The 18,486-nt window shown below is 42.8% G+C and overlaps 1 protein-coding gene across 1 annotated transcript in view; it reads right to left on the bottom strand.

The window, feature by feature from the left end:
- Nucleotides 1-15,839, bottom strand: part of myo1d (myosin 1D) — a 192,329-nt gene extending 176,490 nt beyond the window's left edge. The window contains exon 1 of the mRNA XM_033611683.2: nt 15,387-15,839. Coding sequence (XP_033467574.1) covers nt 15,387-15,481 — 95 coding nt within the window. The 5' untranslated portion in view covers nt 15,482-15,839. The remainder of the gene's footprint in view (nt 1-15,386) is intronic.
- Between the last annotated feature and the right edge of the window lie 2,647 nt (nt 15,840-18,486).

An 18,486-nucleotide genomic window follows, 5' to 3' on the forward strand; every position in this document is an offset into this window, starting at 1 on the left:
TCTTTGCTGCAGGGTAAGGATATGTCAGCCAGAACTGTGTGTTCTGCGCATGGACTTTGCTTTTATTGCTGAGGAATGAACAATGGCACGAAAAAAGCAAATATGTGAGCGAAGGAAAGGACCCTGAACTAAAAACGCTTTGATGCCAAATGCCAATACTTTAAAGAATCCAGACTAGAGATGTAAAGGTTCAACCATTATCTGTTAACTGTCAGGAATATTTTTGACCAGTTATACATGTTGGTTTATAGGCTAACTTTGCTACTCTTCAATTTACTGCACAGTGCACCAACTGGGTCTGGTGGGAGCAAGCTAGTGCTGTCGCTCATTCGGAGATTACGACTGGTGACGCCATCCTGGTTCAAAAGTGTTGCTGTGGAAACACTGGGCACCATTCACTAATATGTACCTAGAAATGTTCTTACGCTGCAGATAAAATAAGTGCACATGCAAAATTATCTTCAGATTCATGATACGTGCGCACCGGCTGATTTTGTTCTTATCACCCAGCATACGTTGGTGAATCAGAATCGTTGTAAATGAACAGACATGTGCCTGCTATCTATAATCAGCACACTGCCACGCCCTCTCTTCTCTATATAAGGAGAATTATATTCATATTAAGGACCAGATACACCAGTATGTGCAATATCTTTCAACAAGGTTAGATTTTACCACCTGCTTAGAGGTAAATCAGAATCTTTTATATACCCTGTTAATTAGAATAATAATGATAATAACAGAGCTAATAATAATTTCATGACACTAAAAATTGGTGGGAGTAACCACTGTTAGATTCAATAAAAACAATGGAAATCAAAACTGTTAAATTTTAACACAGACATGCTCATATACTCCACTGTAAGATAAGACTGGGGCACTCAGTTTTTATTGTGGAATATTTTAATTATGACAATAACTGATGAGGATGAAATAAGTGCATGTATAAGTAAATTAATAAACTAACAGTTTTAAATATTGTTGTCAATTAAAACCTTTTTTGATGAATGTGGTTTTAATACGTTATACATCTAGTTAAGAGGTGTGTGTTTACATTTTTTGCACATGCTAATGGTCTGATGCAGTTCTAAATTTGTCCCCAAAGTACGAAAAATTCAGGTGAGAAAATACTGATGAATCCCTGATATTTACTATAAAGTTCGTATGCATGGTTTAAGCACAGATTTGTATATGCATTGTTTGCGAATGAGGCCCATTACGGCCACCCTCCAGTCTCCCACTGAGCCGCTCTGATGAGTGAGCGGCTCAGTTTTGAACCACAAACCCTCTTTAGCATTGTTAACAATGTCATCACTGTTAGCTCTGTTAGCACCGTTAGCAGTGTCAGCACAGCTAGTGGTGCTAAAGGTTTTTTTTTTTTTTAACTCAAAATGAGGGTGCTTCCTCACCTGGACATCTGGGAAGTGACCTTAGGGTGGCCACCATGATACCACAGCAACACTGTCCAGCAACCAGGAAGGCGTTACCAATGGTAATCTGAAATGAGTGGCACCCCTAGGTAGCTCCCACCCAACACAGGTGGTCTCAGCGCAGAGCAGCCAAGGCTAGCATTAGCTAATCAGTGTGGACCAGAGGGTGGGCAGTGGCCACTACGTTTCCGTATGTTAAAGGGCCAGTGTGTAAAATGGGTTGAAAACAGTGACATCAGTGGTCAAATTCTAGATTGCAGGGCTCACTCACTCACCCCTCCCATCAGGTAAATGACGGTGGCCTCGTAGGGACAAAAAGCCTTGCGCACGAGTTTTTCAGGAGTAGGTCTATCTAGCGACGAGGTGAATGTTTATTTAGAAATCTAAACCATGTTACGATATTGTAATGAATCCCTCACGAGCAGGAGACCAGAGGAGCATTCGGGGAAAAAGGCCAGTTTATTTGAGCACTCCAAAAACTCTGGTAACACTCCAGGGGGTAAAAGACTCCGTCCCAAACTCTGACTCTTTTAGCGTAACACACACACTTAATACACACATACTCGTTTACCATACCGAGTGGGGACCCCCCTCCCCTCTCTGCTCAATCTCCAGCCCGCACACTGACTGACAGCGTAGCCTGTAAACAGAGCTCAGCTGTTTATTTAGCCTAGCAATATCTCCAGACTATAGTAGCTGCAATGGACGACTTTAAACACAATTTTGAAGAGTTTCTTGTAGCGGACACAGACCCAGAGCCATACCTGTTTGAGCCGGAGCATACAGATGAGGAACTCCATGTGTTTGATGCTGAGCAGGCGAGAAGAGAGGCTGAATGCACAGAATCGGATTCGGTGCTACTGCTACCATTGTTGGGGAGATATATCGGTATCGGTATCAGCCGCCGATATTAGCAAAAAACGGGCATCGGCATCGGATCGGACTGCATGGAAAAATGCCGATCCATGAACTCCGATCCAGTTTTTCACAGAGTCCGTGCCAGGTTTTCCGGCCAGTTCAGCGCTCCGCGATTCAAGCAGTCCATTCCAGTGATCCGCTCCTGCTCTTACTATCAATCCACCAGGCCAGCATGCAGACGGCAGATACACAGAGGGTAGGAAGAGTAGCGGTCAATTTAGTTAACTGACTATTTGTTTTCTGCTCTGTTTTTTTGAGAGTGATATTTTTATTTGGTTTATACTCTTACTGTTTAAGTAAAGAGCACTGATGGCATTGTTTTGGGCACAATCAGTGAAATTGGAGCCATGGATGGACTACAAAAACACTACTAAAATAACTGAAAAGGAAAGGCTGCATTGTTTGTTAAATGCCAACAATATCTTGTGGTGTTAATCTTTTTTTTTTTATGTATTAGGGGGCCAAAGCACAAGTGTGTGGAGTCTTGCTGCTATTTTAATTTCATTGTTAGACATTTTAAAGATTTCTTGTGTTGATTTATTTTCTATTTATTAAGGGGCCAAAGCAGCCAAAGCAAACCAGCTATATTTTTTTATTTAATGTTAATGTTCAAGTTTAAAGTTTGTTTATTTAACCCTGTTAACAATAAACAGGTCAGTTTGTCATACCAACTGTTGTGGATCATTCTAACTAACCTGATTAAGTAGTTGTTCTTTGCTTGATCAAACCTTTTCTAACATTACTGACAACAAAATAAGTGAATATGTATAATACGTGCTTGGATCGGATCGGTATCGGTATCAGCCAAAACTCAAGGCTGTAATATCGGTATCGGATCGGAAGTGAAAAAGCTGGATCGGGACATCCCTAATCACAAGGAGTGAAGTTGCGTCTTCTTTTCCTCGCAGATGACGGTTCAGGTTCATTCTCTCCTGTTGCGTGGTAAGTGTGGTCCATTCGCAAACTTTATAACTAAAAAAACTTTTCACTACTCTCTGTCGACGAACTACTAACACTCTCTGCTGTTTCCTCCTCCTCCTTCTTTCCGCCGTCTTCGTTGGTTTATTTATACACGTGAAACGCGTTCTATGGCTGGCTGGATTGTCCGCTCGGTCTGCCGTACATACATGGCGGCGCAAGATGGCGACCTCTCTAAAGCAAGGCCCTTGCTATATATATATATATATATATATATATATATATATATAAATAAAAGCATAATTATAAGGCTACGAAAACCAAACGAATTTTATTTTATAGCGATTATACACTTGTGTAAACATATTATTGGGTAGAATATTCAGATTGACAATAAACCATGCCAAATATTACACACTGGCCCTTTAAAGGCACTGTATGTAAGAATGTGGCCAAAACGGTTAAATTCAAAATACTGCCGCGAGTCGTGTCCGCCCCCCCTCCCCTACAGATTCGAGGTTGCTGGACAGCGGCACGCTGGAGACTGATTTGTTTGCTCACGGGCGGCTGCCGTGGCAGGGCCGCGTCGCCGCATCGCCGCGTCCTTGATCTTTGGTTTTCCAGCGGACCGTTCAAGCAAGTCCAGCTTCTCTGCTGCTAACGCTGCTGCCGGGATACAGCTGCTCATGCTATGTACCGGGACACTGCTAATGCTGCTTGCTGTGCTGCTGTAGCTCAGTCGTAACTGTAACTGATGCTGAGACTCTACTGACTGCATGACTGGTAGACAGCGGCAGCTCCTTTAACATGGCCAACTGGCTGTCTGTCAGCAAAGCCAACAGAAAATAAACACTAACGTTGAGAGGGAATAATTATACGCACATCACGTAGGTGCAAGGCTATCAACAAACAGTGTACATGAGTAAAAAAAGTAACGTTTGCACACCTACTTCATGCCACACAAGTGTAAAGAAGACAATGGCTCGATCCTACTCAGATATTTGTCAGGTTAAAAATGACCTGATGAATATCTGAGTAGGATCACAACATTGTCTTCATTAAACCTGTGTGGTGTACAGGTGTTACTTGTTTTTTTCCTCAAGAAATTTGCAACACAAAACATTAAAATTTCATCTCCTCTAAATGAACAGCACTTTGAAATGCTGAAACTCACTGAGTCAATGAAGTGCCAGACTAAGGGCTCATTTATGCTCCCTTTACGTACGAAAATGTATACGTCCATTTCAAACGATATTACCGTCACTGCCCACATACTTCCATGCGCCCTTTATGTTGGCATGGATGTTAACCAATATATCCACCAGGGGGCAGCCCAGCGTCAAAAGTTTATGACAACAACAAACTCAAAAACAAACATGGCGAATGTGGAGGAGATATTGATAATGTACCTCTTGCATAAAAGACAAAAACAGAGGCAGCGTTGTAGGAGGCGGTGGTCGGTGAGGCCGTAAAATACATTGCGACTGGAGGACGGAAAATTCTTTTCTCTAGTACTGCCGATGAGAGAAACTGAATTGTTATTTCTTCTTCGTGTCTCACTAGAGCTACGTATCGGGTAGTGACAGCAACACTGCCCCCACGGTTCCCGGTGGTACTGCTCCATTTGGCCCGTATCCATAAGCTTTATGGAAACGTGCAGAAATAGAGACGAAATGAACGCGGAGCACAGACAGAAGGCTCCGTCCGTATCCGGATCCGTATTTAACATTGAGCATAAATGAGCTCTAAAGGGAGCATTTAATACATCTTGTATTCTAATCATTGAGTTTTCGTCTTAAAAGTTAATCAGTTAGTTACCGGTTAATTGGTGTTAACCGAAACTGACGTCCCTACACCTGACATAAAAATACTTTCAGTATCACCTGGTCTTCCACTGAAATGAAAGCCTTACTTATTGAACCGTATCTCACAGGAGAAGTACAAACTGTGACCTTTGACCTCAGATTTCTCCACCTGGCAATCCTCACTCTACCTGAGCCTCAAGGGTACTTTGATCCCTCTGATTATTCTGCAGGAGGAAGAGAGAATGCGTCGGGTTGTCTCTTTCTGCACCACACCTCCTCTAGTCTACTGACCAGTTTAAAACAGGAGAGCCATTGTTCCTCTAAACAGCAGATGAGAATGATTTGCCTGTAATTTCATGGTGAAATCCAGGAAACACCAGAAATAGAGTGTAACTTTAACTTTGTGAGTTATGTAACTGTGAAGAGTATGTGTCACTGCTACCTAAGAATTAAATCCCCACAATTTTGAATCTCAGATACATGTGCCTGTCTGTCTGTCTGTCTGTCTGTCTGCACATACGGTTCCCAACTAAGCTGTGAAGAGGAGCTGCAGGAAATAATGAAATGTGAGGAGCAAAGGCGAGGGGAAATGCCAGCTTTCCTGCCTCGCTGGCCTGCTCCATATTATTGGAGACTTCCTGTTCAAAGTCCTCTTTAACTCTGCATAGGTGGGTTCAAAGGTCAAATCACTCGGAGCAGTTCATACAGTCAAACAAACAGGAGCTTGCAGAATTTATTGCCACTGATTCAGCCATGACTTTCTATCAATATATACCTTGAAAATTATTAAAACACAAGTCCTCAGTTAGGAATTTGTAGCCTCTGTTGAACATATTTGCACCAGATAGTGGTGCATACCACATGTGGGCACTTCAGACTGTGCAGAAGCTGTCCCTCAAATAGTGCACATATTTGGGCTCTCACAGTGTTTTGCTATGGGATATATAAGCCCCACCCGTCATGTACTCCAACAAGATTAAAACAAACATCCAGTCCTGTGAAATCCGACCCTCTCAGCTTCTTCTTCACCAATTCTCATTCATCTGCACAAAAACAGAGACAGAAGTTGTGTAATGCTTGTCAGTCTTTTGATCTGGAATATCAGGAACGCATTTGAAAGACGAATTGAAAAAATCCCTCCGCAATTATTTGGGAAACACATGGCAGTTTGGCAGGAATGTTTTTTTCCTGGATTCCAGGGGACAGACAAAACAACGCTGCCTTATAAAGACATTTAGCTGCAGTAAAACTGAGCCTGGCTGGCACACATACTGTAAGCTCACAGGACCACCAGACCTACAGCGTGCAGAGAGCCTTCATCACTGCTGTAGGTTTGAAATAGTTTCCTGTAATATTTATTTTCTCTTTATTTATCTAAGACAGGTTAAAGCTAAAGAAGGTAACTTTTGTTTTAGCAAATATGACAATACGCTTTTTCATTTCGTAACTGTCACCATGATCTGACAGTAGCACAAGACAAAGATGATCTGTAATCCTTGTCGTACTCCTAAAGGCATTTGCAAGAGTTATGAAAACAACCAATCAGATATAGGGAGTCTCTAACACAGCTGTCAGTCATATCAGTCACTGAAATGCAGTCAGTCTGTCAAAGTAGGCAGCACCAATCAAATATGAATCACATCCTGTACCTGCATTGCCTATTTCTGACCTCAAATCTTTTCAGAAACATATTTTAGTGTACTGTTTAGCTGTAAAATTAGAACGTTTGCTACGGCCAGTGTGCAGTGCTTGGTTTCGTCTTGACTGTTTTCAACATGGCAGCCAAGTCGCACACATTTCTCACCTGAGAACGTGAGAAATAGGCAGTGTAGCAACAGCGTCTTGATTCATTTTTGATCAGAGCTGCCTAGTTTGACAGTTTGACCACAGTTCATGAGCAGTGATTGGCAGCTGCTCTCTCTGAAAATGACCTGTGATTAGTGTTGTCACGGTACCAAAATTGGGACCCACGGTACGATACCAGTGCAAGTATCATGGTTCTGAGTAGTATCACGATACCACAGCAAAAATGAGGCAGATGTGCCTTTTGTCATTTATAAAAAGATAAATCACTTTTCTATAATACATCAATGATATTTCAATGGAATAAATTACTTATTGACTTATTCATACTTCAAAAACAGCATCAATGAGTGATGAACATAGGGGGGGATCAAAATAAAATAAATCAATAAAATAAGAATCAACCAACCACCCTCCTCCCCTGATAAGTAAAGAACAGTACCTTCAGTGCGATGAGGTTTGTGGACCGTTACCTGCCACAAAGAGAGAAATGTAAACGGCTCGTTCCTCCTCTGACACGTCACATACCTGTGTGCTGCCACGGCTCGGCTGTTCAGGTATTTCTGGGCAGCCATGACACCAATGAAGACTTACTGGACCTGGAGCCGGGCTTCTCGGTCGCCTGTAAGCCGTTATCTTGCGCTGCGGAGCACTATGGCCGCCGTATTTGGCAGGAATACTGCGACTCCTGTTCAACCCACAACCAGCAAGATTCGCCTTTCGTTTCTGCTGCTGGTTGAAATCTGTACTCGCACAGCATGCTCCTGAAAGATTTCTTTTGCTCGCACAAAACTATTTTTAGTCGCAAATGCCAGTAAAATGCTCGCACCGTAGAGCTCTGTGGAAAACAAATCACTGTAGCATATATAAACAAATCTAGCCTACAAGTAAAAATAAATAAATAATAACTTTCACTGCTTAAAGAGACTCAATAGCTCAGCTAATACCTGAAATGTCACTGGAAAACAAACCACTGCAGCAGCATATTGAGTGCCAGGTGGCCAGTGTGCGCCGTTATTGGACGGCACATGGACACTAACCCTCTTGTGATTGGACTTTGAACTTATCCCACAGTAGTGGTTCCGTGAGGTACCGTAGTACTACAGTACTCCAACATTATGGTATCATATGTACCGTGATGTTTTAGTACTGCTAAAATATGCTTTAATATGCTTTAATCAATGACCTGAACCTGACCCCAAACCTGCAAACCGGAGCAAGTATGATCTCCAGTGCGTATCTGATATCTTACATGGTTTGTTTACATGACGTGACAGAGGTGCATTTTTAACAGATTCAGTGTGGATAGAGAGACGCTTGCCTGCTGTTGGGACACAGTGTTAGGCCTACATATTCAGAGGGAAATATTTTTACTTGACATTGTGATCGGAGAGGTTTTAAAATGTCAGATTCCAATTGATTTCCCTGGATAATGGAAACCCTTGGCACAGCAGCGATGACGATAAAGCCACTTGCTGTGTGTTTAGAGACTTGTTATATCTGTATATCTCGTTAAACGATATATATCTTCCTTTTTTTAAATCTCCTAAATAGCACTGGAAGACAAAGTGGAACATAATATTCATGACCAAATTTTTTTGATCAATAATCATCAATAATGTAGACATAACGACTAACTGGGTTCATAAAAAAACTAATATTAAAACTAATGGAAAAGTCCTGGTAGGTTGATTTACATCACTTTGCTGTAATGCCGCCTTTAAGGGGTGGAAAAAAACTTTATGCCACATCAAGATACAACGATATCCAAAATCTAAGACGATATATAGTCTGATATCTCGATAAATCTTCATATTGCCCAGCCCTAGTGTTTCTGCTAGTTATTAATAACTAACTCAGAGGTGAAATCTGTAATATTTTCTAACAAGCTCACCTGAAACGCCTAACTCGTGGGTTGTGGGTCGACCTGCACATCACAACTGAGAAACAGAGCCAAGCGGAGGTGCAGAAGTCTAGTGTTCTCTCAGACCACTTGAATTACAATATGCTCAAAGTTTATAAAATTTGCCCATTGACGTCAAAATCAAACTGCCTGCCCGAGCTGTAAGGGAAGACAATATTAGGAGATCTAGGCTGAAGCCCCCATGGCGTCCACCCTGCTCAAGAGCTCCTGAGAAATACTGAATCCCTGTTAGTCATAGGGAAACTCCCCTGCAGCTCTGTAGCATCCCTGTGGGCATCAATTACAAATCAATTTAGAGAGCTGATACTATAATTCCCCTCAGTCTGTGACCTTGCTGCATTCTGCTGCCATGACTCATGTTTAATCAGTTGATTCTCCTACATAAACACACGCTGGTACAATCATGGGCTGTGCCGCACAGTTTCAGCCCCAGAAATTTTATCTGCTGACTGGTCGATTCAGGCAAATTCCCAAGACCCTACAGGAATTTGGCTTGAACTTTTATCCTGCCAGACATCTCTATAAAGAGACTGGGCATCTGCTGGGCTCTATTTAGAGGCTGGGAGGCTCTCTGGAATGGGCCACACAGTTCAACCTCAAGTCAAACAAAGTAAATGTCAACGAGAACAACCATGTCTGGCCACGCTGAGGGGGAAACAAGCAATCTTTTCCAAATCGTGCCTCACATGCAGCCACTTGGGGACTTGATTACCTCTTCGGTATGGCGAGCACTTAATGGCACAAGTAGAAATCCCCTGCACCGCAGTGTAATTCAGTTGGTTGCTAGTCAAACTCAGGCAGAGTCCCTAAATGACGGCTGGCTGCACACCACAGCTCGGCTTTTGACCCACTTCAAATAAAACCATTTCACATGTTTTGCTTTTCAAAAAAACGAGGCTGATGAAGCACACACAGACTGGTTTATTTGCCCTTCCAGGACTTGAAATAAAAATTCAAATACATTCACTTTGTTAAGAAGATCTAGAGCCGAGCTTTAGTGTGCAGCAAGGCCAAGCATTTAACTGTGAGGCTCAGTTCCCACATGTACTGTAGCGTAAAATACACCCAGGAGAGATGTGGAGACGTGCTCTAGCCCAAATGTTTTGGATAACTGTACCAGGAAAAATGGAGACCATTAGATGCCCCGTGCCCTCTGGATCCCTCCCTCCAGCGGTCCACTCCCACCCAGGCAAACACACTCACACATGCGTGCACGCGCACACTCTCAGACTACAGGAAAAAGAGCAAAAAGGAAGCACTCCTGGCTGGTCACACCCTCTACAAATAACAATCTGCACACGCCATCTCCGGACCGAGCTGTCTAGTTGGAGGGAAAACAAACGGGCAGAAAATGGGGGAAAATGAGGCCCGGTGCTGTCTGGCTGCTCTCAGGTCTTCTTGCCAGAGCTTCTGTACGCACCGCCACAACTTAGCTAATTTAAGAGGTATGGCTATAAAAACAGTGTGACCAGAACTGCCTTGTCCTCTGTGAAACATGCACACTTGTACACCTAGAACTCTCTTCTCTTAGACATTTTCAGCTTCACATTTCAACAGTTAAATGTACTGTAAAAGCTGCAACTACTTATTATTTTCATTATCAATTCATCTGCTGATTATTTTCTCCATTTATCAATTAATTATTTGGTCTAAAAAACATCAGAAAAGTGAAAAATGGCCACAGTTTCAAAGGTGATATCATAAAATGTCTTCTTTTGTCCAACCGACAGGCCAAAACACAAAGATTTTCCATTTACAGTACTGTACTCCCATTTAAGAAGATGGAAACATCAAAAGTTTAGTACTTTTGGACTTATGACAATATATTATTAATCTCTTCAAAATGCCTAAATGTTCTGCACTACCTCGTCTTGCACAGCCACACCTATCTCATACTGTGCCAGCACTGGAGAACGGTCTGGCTGAACTCATCATAATTCCACACTGAGGGGAAAAAATATGCTTTGGGTTGTTTGCATTTCTATAAACCAGACACAACTGTCTTGGATGGCGCTGAGCCCACGATACAGACCCTGCAAAATAGTGGGAACTTGTTTTGATGGAACATTCGCACGTGGGGAGCCGAGCTCTGGCAATAAAATGTCTAAATGCATGCAAAGAAAATGCCTCATAAAACATTAAAAACTTAACAGTGAGTAGGCCGCCTGCTCGGAGGTTGTTGTTGTTGTTTCACGCACAGAGGTAAAACAAAATGTGCAGATAAGACTGGCTATGCATGACTAGATTCACATAGCAAAGGAATTTTGAAAACCTTAATGTGCAGAGAGCAGATGTGGAGGTAAATATCATCTGAAATTGGCAGCCAGTGACAGGCTCATATCCACTGTCTACATCATGTGAGCCAGACTCTACATTACCAAGCATGAATTCTACCTCAAGCATTAGCAAACAGACTTTAACAAACACACCTAAAGCAGAATAAAGTTAAAAAATGCTTACACTAACTATCTAAAGGCCAGAGACGCACAGCTGATTAGACTTTAAGTTATCAACAGATACAAACGGGGCAAAGAATATACTTCAAATTACCGGGGTGCGTGACACTTGCTTTTAACAAGCAGATAAATATTATCATCATTTATCGCACTAGTGGCAGAAAAGGAATCCAAACACGTTGGTGGGGAGCAGCGGAGGACACTCCTCCTTGTAAATAAACTGTAAGTAACTAACTGAAGCTCACTTGGCCATAGAAGGGAAACCATGCAGTCTACTCGCCAACAAGAGAAAGCTGCATCCATAAAACTCTCCAAATATTTACTCTACAAGTCACTGCTGGAAGTGTGTCTAAATACTGTACTGGGACTGGCTTGAAAATTTACTTTATCAACCACAAGTGTGGGCAGCACTGAGAAACTATACCAAGTGAGCTGATGATGAGGAGGTGTCATGTATACAACTACAGTAGCCTCCATGGGCTGACAAAACACAGCAAATTAAAACAGAAAGAACGACCGGCATAAAAAAATTCTTAGACCTTCACGTCTCCAACAAAATTCTTATCACTACCAGACTATTTACTTCTGCATGTTTACAGTATATTTGCAAAGCTTTCTACGTAATGCTCAAGTCATGTTGTGTATATCACCTTGGTGCTGTGATGTATACACCTATCAGCCACACCATTAAAACCACTGACAGGTGAAATGAATGACTGTTTATCTCGTCATAATGTAATGTTCTGTTGGGAAACCTTGAGTACCTGGCATTCATGTGGATGCAACTTGTCGTACTCCACGATGGCAGTGCCCCGCCAACAGGACAACGCACCACAAATGGCCAAAGGAATGTGACAAAGAGCTCAAGGCATCAACCTGGCCTAGCCAAGCTGGTACCCCACCTCGCAACCCAAAGAACTCAAAGGATCTGCTGCCAACACCCTGGTGCCAGACACCAAAGGACACCCCCCAGATGTCTTGTGTCCATGCCTTGACACTCGAAAAGCCAGAGGCCATACCATAAACTGGTACTGCTCAGGCATTACCTGAAGAATGGGGCAAAGAGCTCCAGGTACCAACCTGGCCTCCAAGGTCCCCAGGTCCCAACCTGATTGAGCATCCTGTGTCCATGCCTTGACAGGTCAGAGCCAAGTCCGATCCATGGTAAAGCCTCTGACTTCTCGAGAGTCAAGGCACAGACAGGACGTCAGGGGGGTGTCCTGTGGTGCCTGGCATCAGGCTGTTGGCAGCACATCCTTTGAGTCCTTAGGGTTGCAAGATGGAGTACCAGCATGCCCCACGGATGCTCGATCAAATTGCAATCTGGAGAATTTGAATGCTAGGCCAACGTCTTAAGGTCTTCGTCATGTTCCTTGGGCCATTGCCATCAGGGAGTGCCGTTTCTATGAGGGGGGTCTTTAATCGTGTTTGGATGGGTGATGTGTGTCAAGTGGCATCCACACGAATACCAGGACCCAAGACTTCCCAGCAGAACATTGGATTGTAACATGATGATCAATATTATTCACATCACCTGTCAGTGGTTTTAATGTTTTGGCTTATTGGTGCAGCTTTTGAATGTAATTTACCTACTTCTTTTTATTCTGTTGTGTGGATTACTTTAAACAGCTCCTTATCAGGTTCCTGTCTCTTCAAACTGGTTCTCATAGTTGTGACAGCATCAATAAAGTCTGATCTTATCAATGAGGTCTCATCTTATCTTATAGATAACCGAAACCTAATAGATTTGATTAGCTGGTCTCTCAACGCAATCGACCAAATTTTCTCGACAAAGAGACTGGGTAAAGGAGAGCCCGCCTGCCCTGACGTAACATTTGCAGCCGGATACACGATGGACTCCTGGGAGAAGTGGAGGATCGTGTGCCTGTCGATCCTTTCCGTTGAGGATGTTGAAGACGTCTACATAATTTGAATTATGATAACAGGCATTCTGCTGTTTGGAGTTAGCAGCTTCCTGATCTATCGCAAAGTTCAGAAGACGTTGGCAGCACTTTTGGCAATCGAGAAGCTGCCCGTCATGACTGAGGGAATGTGCAGGGCTGTCAACACTCAGACTCAAGCGATATGTGAGTTCAATCGCAAGCTGGATGCGATTCCTGAACTCCTTCGCAAGATGGATGCCAACTTGGAGAAGTTGTCAGCTCGGCTCGGCTGAAACTGGCCACCAATTCGGGCACATTGGAAGCAAGCCACCGGGAGACTCAGAGAGACTCAAAGGCAGACGAAAAATTGCAGTGTCCGCCTGACCCAAAACAATTGTTATCTTCATTGGCTCCCCGAGATAACCAGCCTTCCCAAGGCCGTTTACCTCTCCACTCTCCTGGATGTTATGCAGACAAGATGCTCCAGCCCTATCTCCCCCCCACCACCCCCTCCTCCTGTGAACTTTGTTTCTGGATCAGAACTCTCCGAGGTCGTCTCCACGGCAATGGGCGTGTCTTCGTCATCAGTTATCAGACGGCAAGAGACAATGGGTTGGGACTGAGTGGAGATGAAGTACATGGACTTACACATACACACACATGAAGACACATATAACACGCACACCCCCTCCAACTCAACGCCTTCTTGGCTCCCCCCCCCCTCCCTTCATTGCAGTGTAGCATGGGAGGGTGATGCGATGCGCCCAAATGTGCTGCGACACACAGTCTTCGAGTTTTGTTGTAATGTCTTATTATGTTGCTTATGTGCTGAGGTGTTTTTTTTTTCCTAACCCCACACTGTGCCCCCCTACAGGAGCCTAGTTTGGGAGTTGCTTTTTTTTTTTTCCCCTCTTCCTCCCTCTTGTTCTCCTTTTTTTTTCATCTAAATAAACGGGGCGCTGCTCATATGGCAACCCACAGTTCTCCCACTCCTGTCCTCCCCTGTTATGTGTCACTGTCTTTTTTTATGTTTCTTGGACGGGATGTAACTGAAAGGCAATCCCCCCCCCCCCCGGGGACCAATAAAGGTGATTCTTCTAGATTACCGATAAGACGTAAGTGTAACCTAGATACATCAAAGAAATGACAATGTTCCTTGTGCATTTTTCACCACATTTTTGAGACAAAGTTATCCAGCTTAAACAGCCATTCCGATTTGTAATCATTGGTTGACTGGAATATTTCAGTTTTGGGGTCGAGCCACTTCACCATTAAGTCATCAGATACCACAGAGAGAAAAATGGTACTTCATTTCCACAGACATTTTTTTTCTATGCATAATTGCCCTTCAAATATGGTTTTGGCAGGTCATTTTCAGATAACTTTCCTTCAAACTTGGACAACAGCTTACTTTAACGGTGTTACTATCACACCATAACTTACTCTTGTGTTATCAGATACTATACCACTGCTCTGTCACCTTCCACTGAGCTGTCACAACAACTTTCTCTCACTGCAAAGGAGCAGAAAGCTTCACCTATGATGTCCCTTTCCCCTCTACTGTACCATGACTGTCCACAACCACCAGCACTATGTCCTGCATGCAGAGCACTAAAAGGTCCAACTCTGGGGGTCAGGGATCAGTTTGCACTTTCGTTACAGATGGCAGAGGTGAGGAGAGGAGATGGTGAAACTGACTCCAAGCCACAGCCCGTCTGAAACGTGATGTGAACCCACAACTGCTCTCTCTTCATTCACAAAGCATGCTTGACATCATGCTTGACACAGAGCCACTGACAACACAGCTGATAGAAACCGGTCTGCAGTAGGCACAGTGTGTGTGCGTGTGTGCGTGTGTGTGTGTGGCTTGGGTGGAGTCTCACACAGCATTTTTTCCAATGGGACTTACCGGTTTGATCGAAAGAAGGCATCAAATGAATGCAGTGCCACCCCAACAACTTGGATACAATTGACTTATAGTAATGTTGTAGGTGCAGTGCCAGTTGGCAGGAATGCCATGCTGGGCTGTTTGGCAACTTGTTTTCATTCATATATTTCAAGTGGGGGCCAGTGCAGTCCAGTACAAGAGAAAACTAAACTCTGAATGATGCTGGTCGCACCTGTTGAGGGGCTAAAAGTGACACCGTGGACACATTTCCGGTTTAAATGATGCAAAAAAGACACTGAGTTTGTCCTGGCACCTGACGACACACGTTTCTCAGGAATTACAAAGGTGAATGACCGCCTACCTGAGTTTCAGGTTCGCCATGAACTCCTCCATAGACACGTTGTCCAACAGCACAAAATCTGCCTTCCCATACTCCAGGCTCTCGTGCTCAGCCATGCTGCTACCTTTCCTCTCACTGACGCTCGCGGATGAATGTTTCAACAAGTTGCTTTGAAGTGCCGACCAAAGGTGAGCATTGGCGGGCTTCTCTGAGCACCTCCTCTCCTCAGTGCACAGCTGTGGGGTCCACGCGCATTTTCATCCGTCAAACTCTCATTTCATATTTAATTAAGAGCGAGAAGCGGTTTAAAAACACCCTGTAGGTTTAAATGGTGATTAAAAGATGACGTTTTTTCCTCACAAGTCCAGCTTTTCTGTTACAAATGGCGAGTTGTCCCCAATTATCCTCATGTCCATACAAAGTTTCCCCTTTACGCAAAAATGTACCCTTCCCGTTACATCGTGCGCGAGCTCCGTCAGTTTTCCTGGAGTTTCTCCCCTGTCGTCCCGACCGAGCGTCCGCCAATCAGAGTGAGGCCGCCTCTCCCTGGCCCCGCCCCCCGCCCTGTGGAGAGGTGTTGGTCAGACTGGTCAAATACTTGGGAAGACCACAGCTCCTCTGTTTCTGATACATATTTCCACGATGACGGGGCCACCTCTAAGTTGTAAAACACTCGCAGAAAAACACTTAATGTTTGGGCCTGACTTTTATGATGCCCTGTGTTACCATAAAAGGAAACATTAGAGCTCATCATCATTTCCTCAGTGGGATATGAATGAAAGTTATGGCTACATACAGTATATCTATATACATATATATAAACGACCCTCTGACTCTGACCTGTCATAAATAAACTGACTGTCAGCTCCTCTGATGTGCCCCCTGTTCTCTCTGGATGAGGCCTCTTGTTTCAGGAGCTGAACACAAGGAACACACTGCCACTGGTTATCCACCAGGCTTACACTGATGTTAGTGCGCCACCGTGTGGAGAACACAGGCAAGTGCCTTTTCTAGAACATTAGAAGGACATACAAAAGCATAGACATACAACATGACGTGCGTAAAATTAATAACAAAATAAAATAGGCTAGGGGGAGATTTAAATACATAAAATTACATAAAAATATATATTAATATTTTTTATTGATTTCAGGTTCATTTTCTTGAATTTAACAGTTGTGCACAATATCCTGAGATCAAAAAGGGATCAAATATTGTAGTAGGCACAGTGGTAAAATCAAATGAGGTAGTAAAATTATTCCAAGTACATCAACATAAAATAGTAAATGAAAAATGTAAAAAACAAATAACCATAATACGAACAAAGTGACCGTTGCTCCCAAAGTCGCAGGGCTGCCCTCCCATACCTACATCACTTCTCCAGTCCTCTCACCACCCTTCACCCACAGAGACCTATCGTGTGCTGGGGCTGCACTGTTGTGATAGATTTGCAGTTGCAAGATAAGATATGAAGGGTTTCCAGATTTTATTAAATTGTTGAAGCCTATCTTTCAGGGCACACTGTCAATTTTAATGTATTTATTTATTCAAATTTAATCTTATTATTTTGACTCTTTTTTTGGTGGATTGAGACTGGTACTGTGCCCCCTCTTGTACAGATCTCTATAATCCTGTTTGTATTATTTTTGTTAGTCAAGATTGAATGTGTCATTTGACATCTAGAACCGTCATGTACCACCCTAACAAAAAACAAAATCTGAATTATAGTTGCTGCGCTGCAATGGTTGGGCCGGACAATTTTAGGCAATTCTGAGCAACAAGAGGCAGTATAGGAAGACAACAAGAAAGTTGCCATTACAATGTACATTCTGCATCAGTTGAGGCCTGAACTGTCAACCTCTGACACCAAGAAGCATTTTCTATCTAACTGAGCTAATTAGCAAATGACAACCTTTTTGTGGCTTCACAAATTGACTAAGCCAGCCACCAGGATGACAGCAGCTGTCAAGGCAGATTTCAAACTGCCGTCATAAATTCAGTTATCAAGACAAAAATCTGAAAATACACATCTTGCATCTAGACAGCATGGAGATGTTGTTAATTTGTTTTTAACAATGATTGATCTACTACATAAGTGAAAAACTGATGTGTAAAGATGCTCTATTCCCATTGACAGCAATGGTTCACATGAGGGCAGAATTCAAAATGCTGTCAAAAATTCAGTTTTTGATATAAAATTCTGATATTTTCCAAACATCATCTACCATGACTCCAAAATTTTTATTTTTTTCATGAACATTGAAAACTTATTTAGCAAGAATTTGCAAGTATATGTTTACAGTACTGTTTACAGTCAAACGTCTTGATGCACTGTAGGCTCAATTTTTGATAAATCAAAAATCTGTGAGGACAGTTTGTGGAGGACAGTCTGAAGATGCTCTGTAGCAAGTTTGGTGTCAATTGATCAAAAACTGTGGGAGGAGATAGGTTTAAGACGTTTTACAGATTTTGAAAAAAACAGAGTGGTGGACTTCATAATTTGCAATAGGTTTAAATGTACAAAAGTTTTTTCAGTATTGGCACTACATTTTGGTGAAAGTTGTGAAGCTGTAGCACATACAGTTGATTTGTTGTAAATTTTCAAAGTTTTGAACTTTAGACGCTTGCTGTAGCGCCACCATCAGGACTATTGACTTGTGTTTGCAGCTGAACAAATCTGGCATAGAGCTGGACCTTTGTGCAAAGTTTGGTGATTTTTTGCGCATGGGAAGTAGGATTTCCTCAGAAGAAGAAGAAGAAGAAGAAGAAGAAGAAAAAGAAGGAGCAGGGAAAATAAGAGTGTCCTGGCAGGACCGCCTGCCCGGACCCTAATTATAAAAAGGGAGCAAACAACATCGAGCTCCAACACAAGGGTCATGATTCAAAACATTTTTTCCTGTGACAGCTGTTGGATAAATCTTATAAATTACCAAGTCCTCAAACTTTATGGAAGTACAGCACTCAGTGGCTGGAATATGCCTTTAATCATCCCACCTACAATTGTTGCACTTGTTGCAGATGATTCCAGACAAATTAAAACATATATCGATAAATATAAATATAAATATTTCTTTAAAATAACCAAAATGTTCAATGGTGAGGAGAGATGAAGCTCTTTTGT

Source organism: Epinephelus lanceolatus, chromosome 21 (genome assembly GCF_041903045.1).
Source record: "Epinephelus lanceolatus isolate andai-2023 chromosome 21, ASM4190304v1, whole genome shotgun sequence".
Classification (NCBI taxonomy): Eukaryota; Metazoa; Chordata; class Actinopteri; order Perciformes; family Serranidae; genus Epinephelus; species Epinephelus lanceolatus.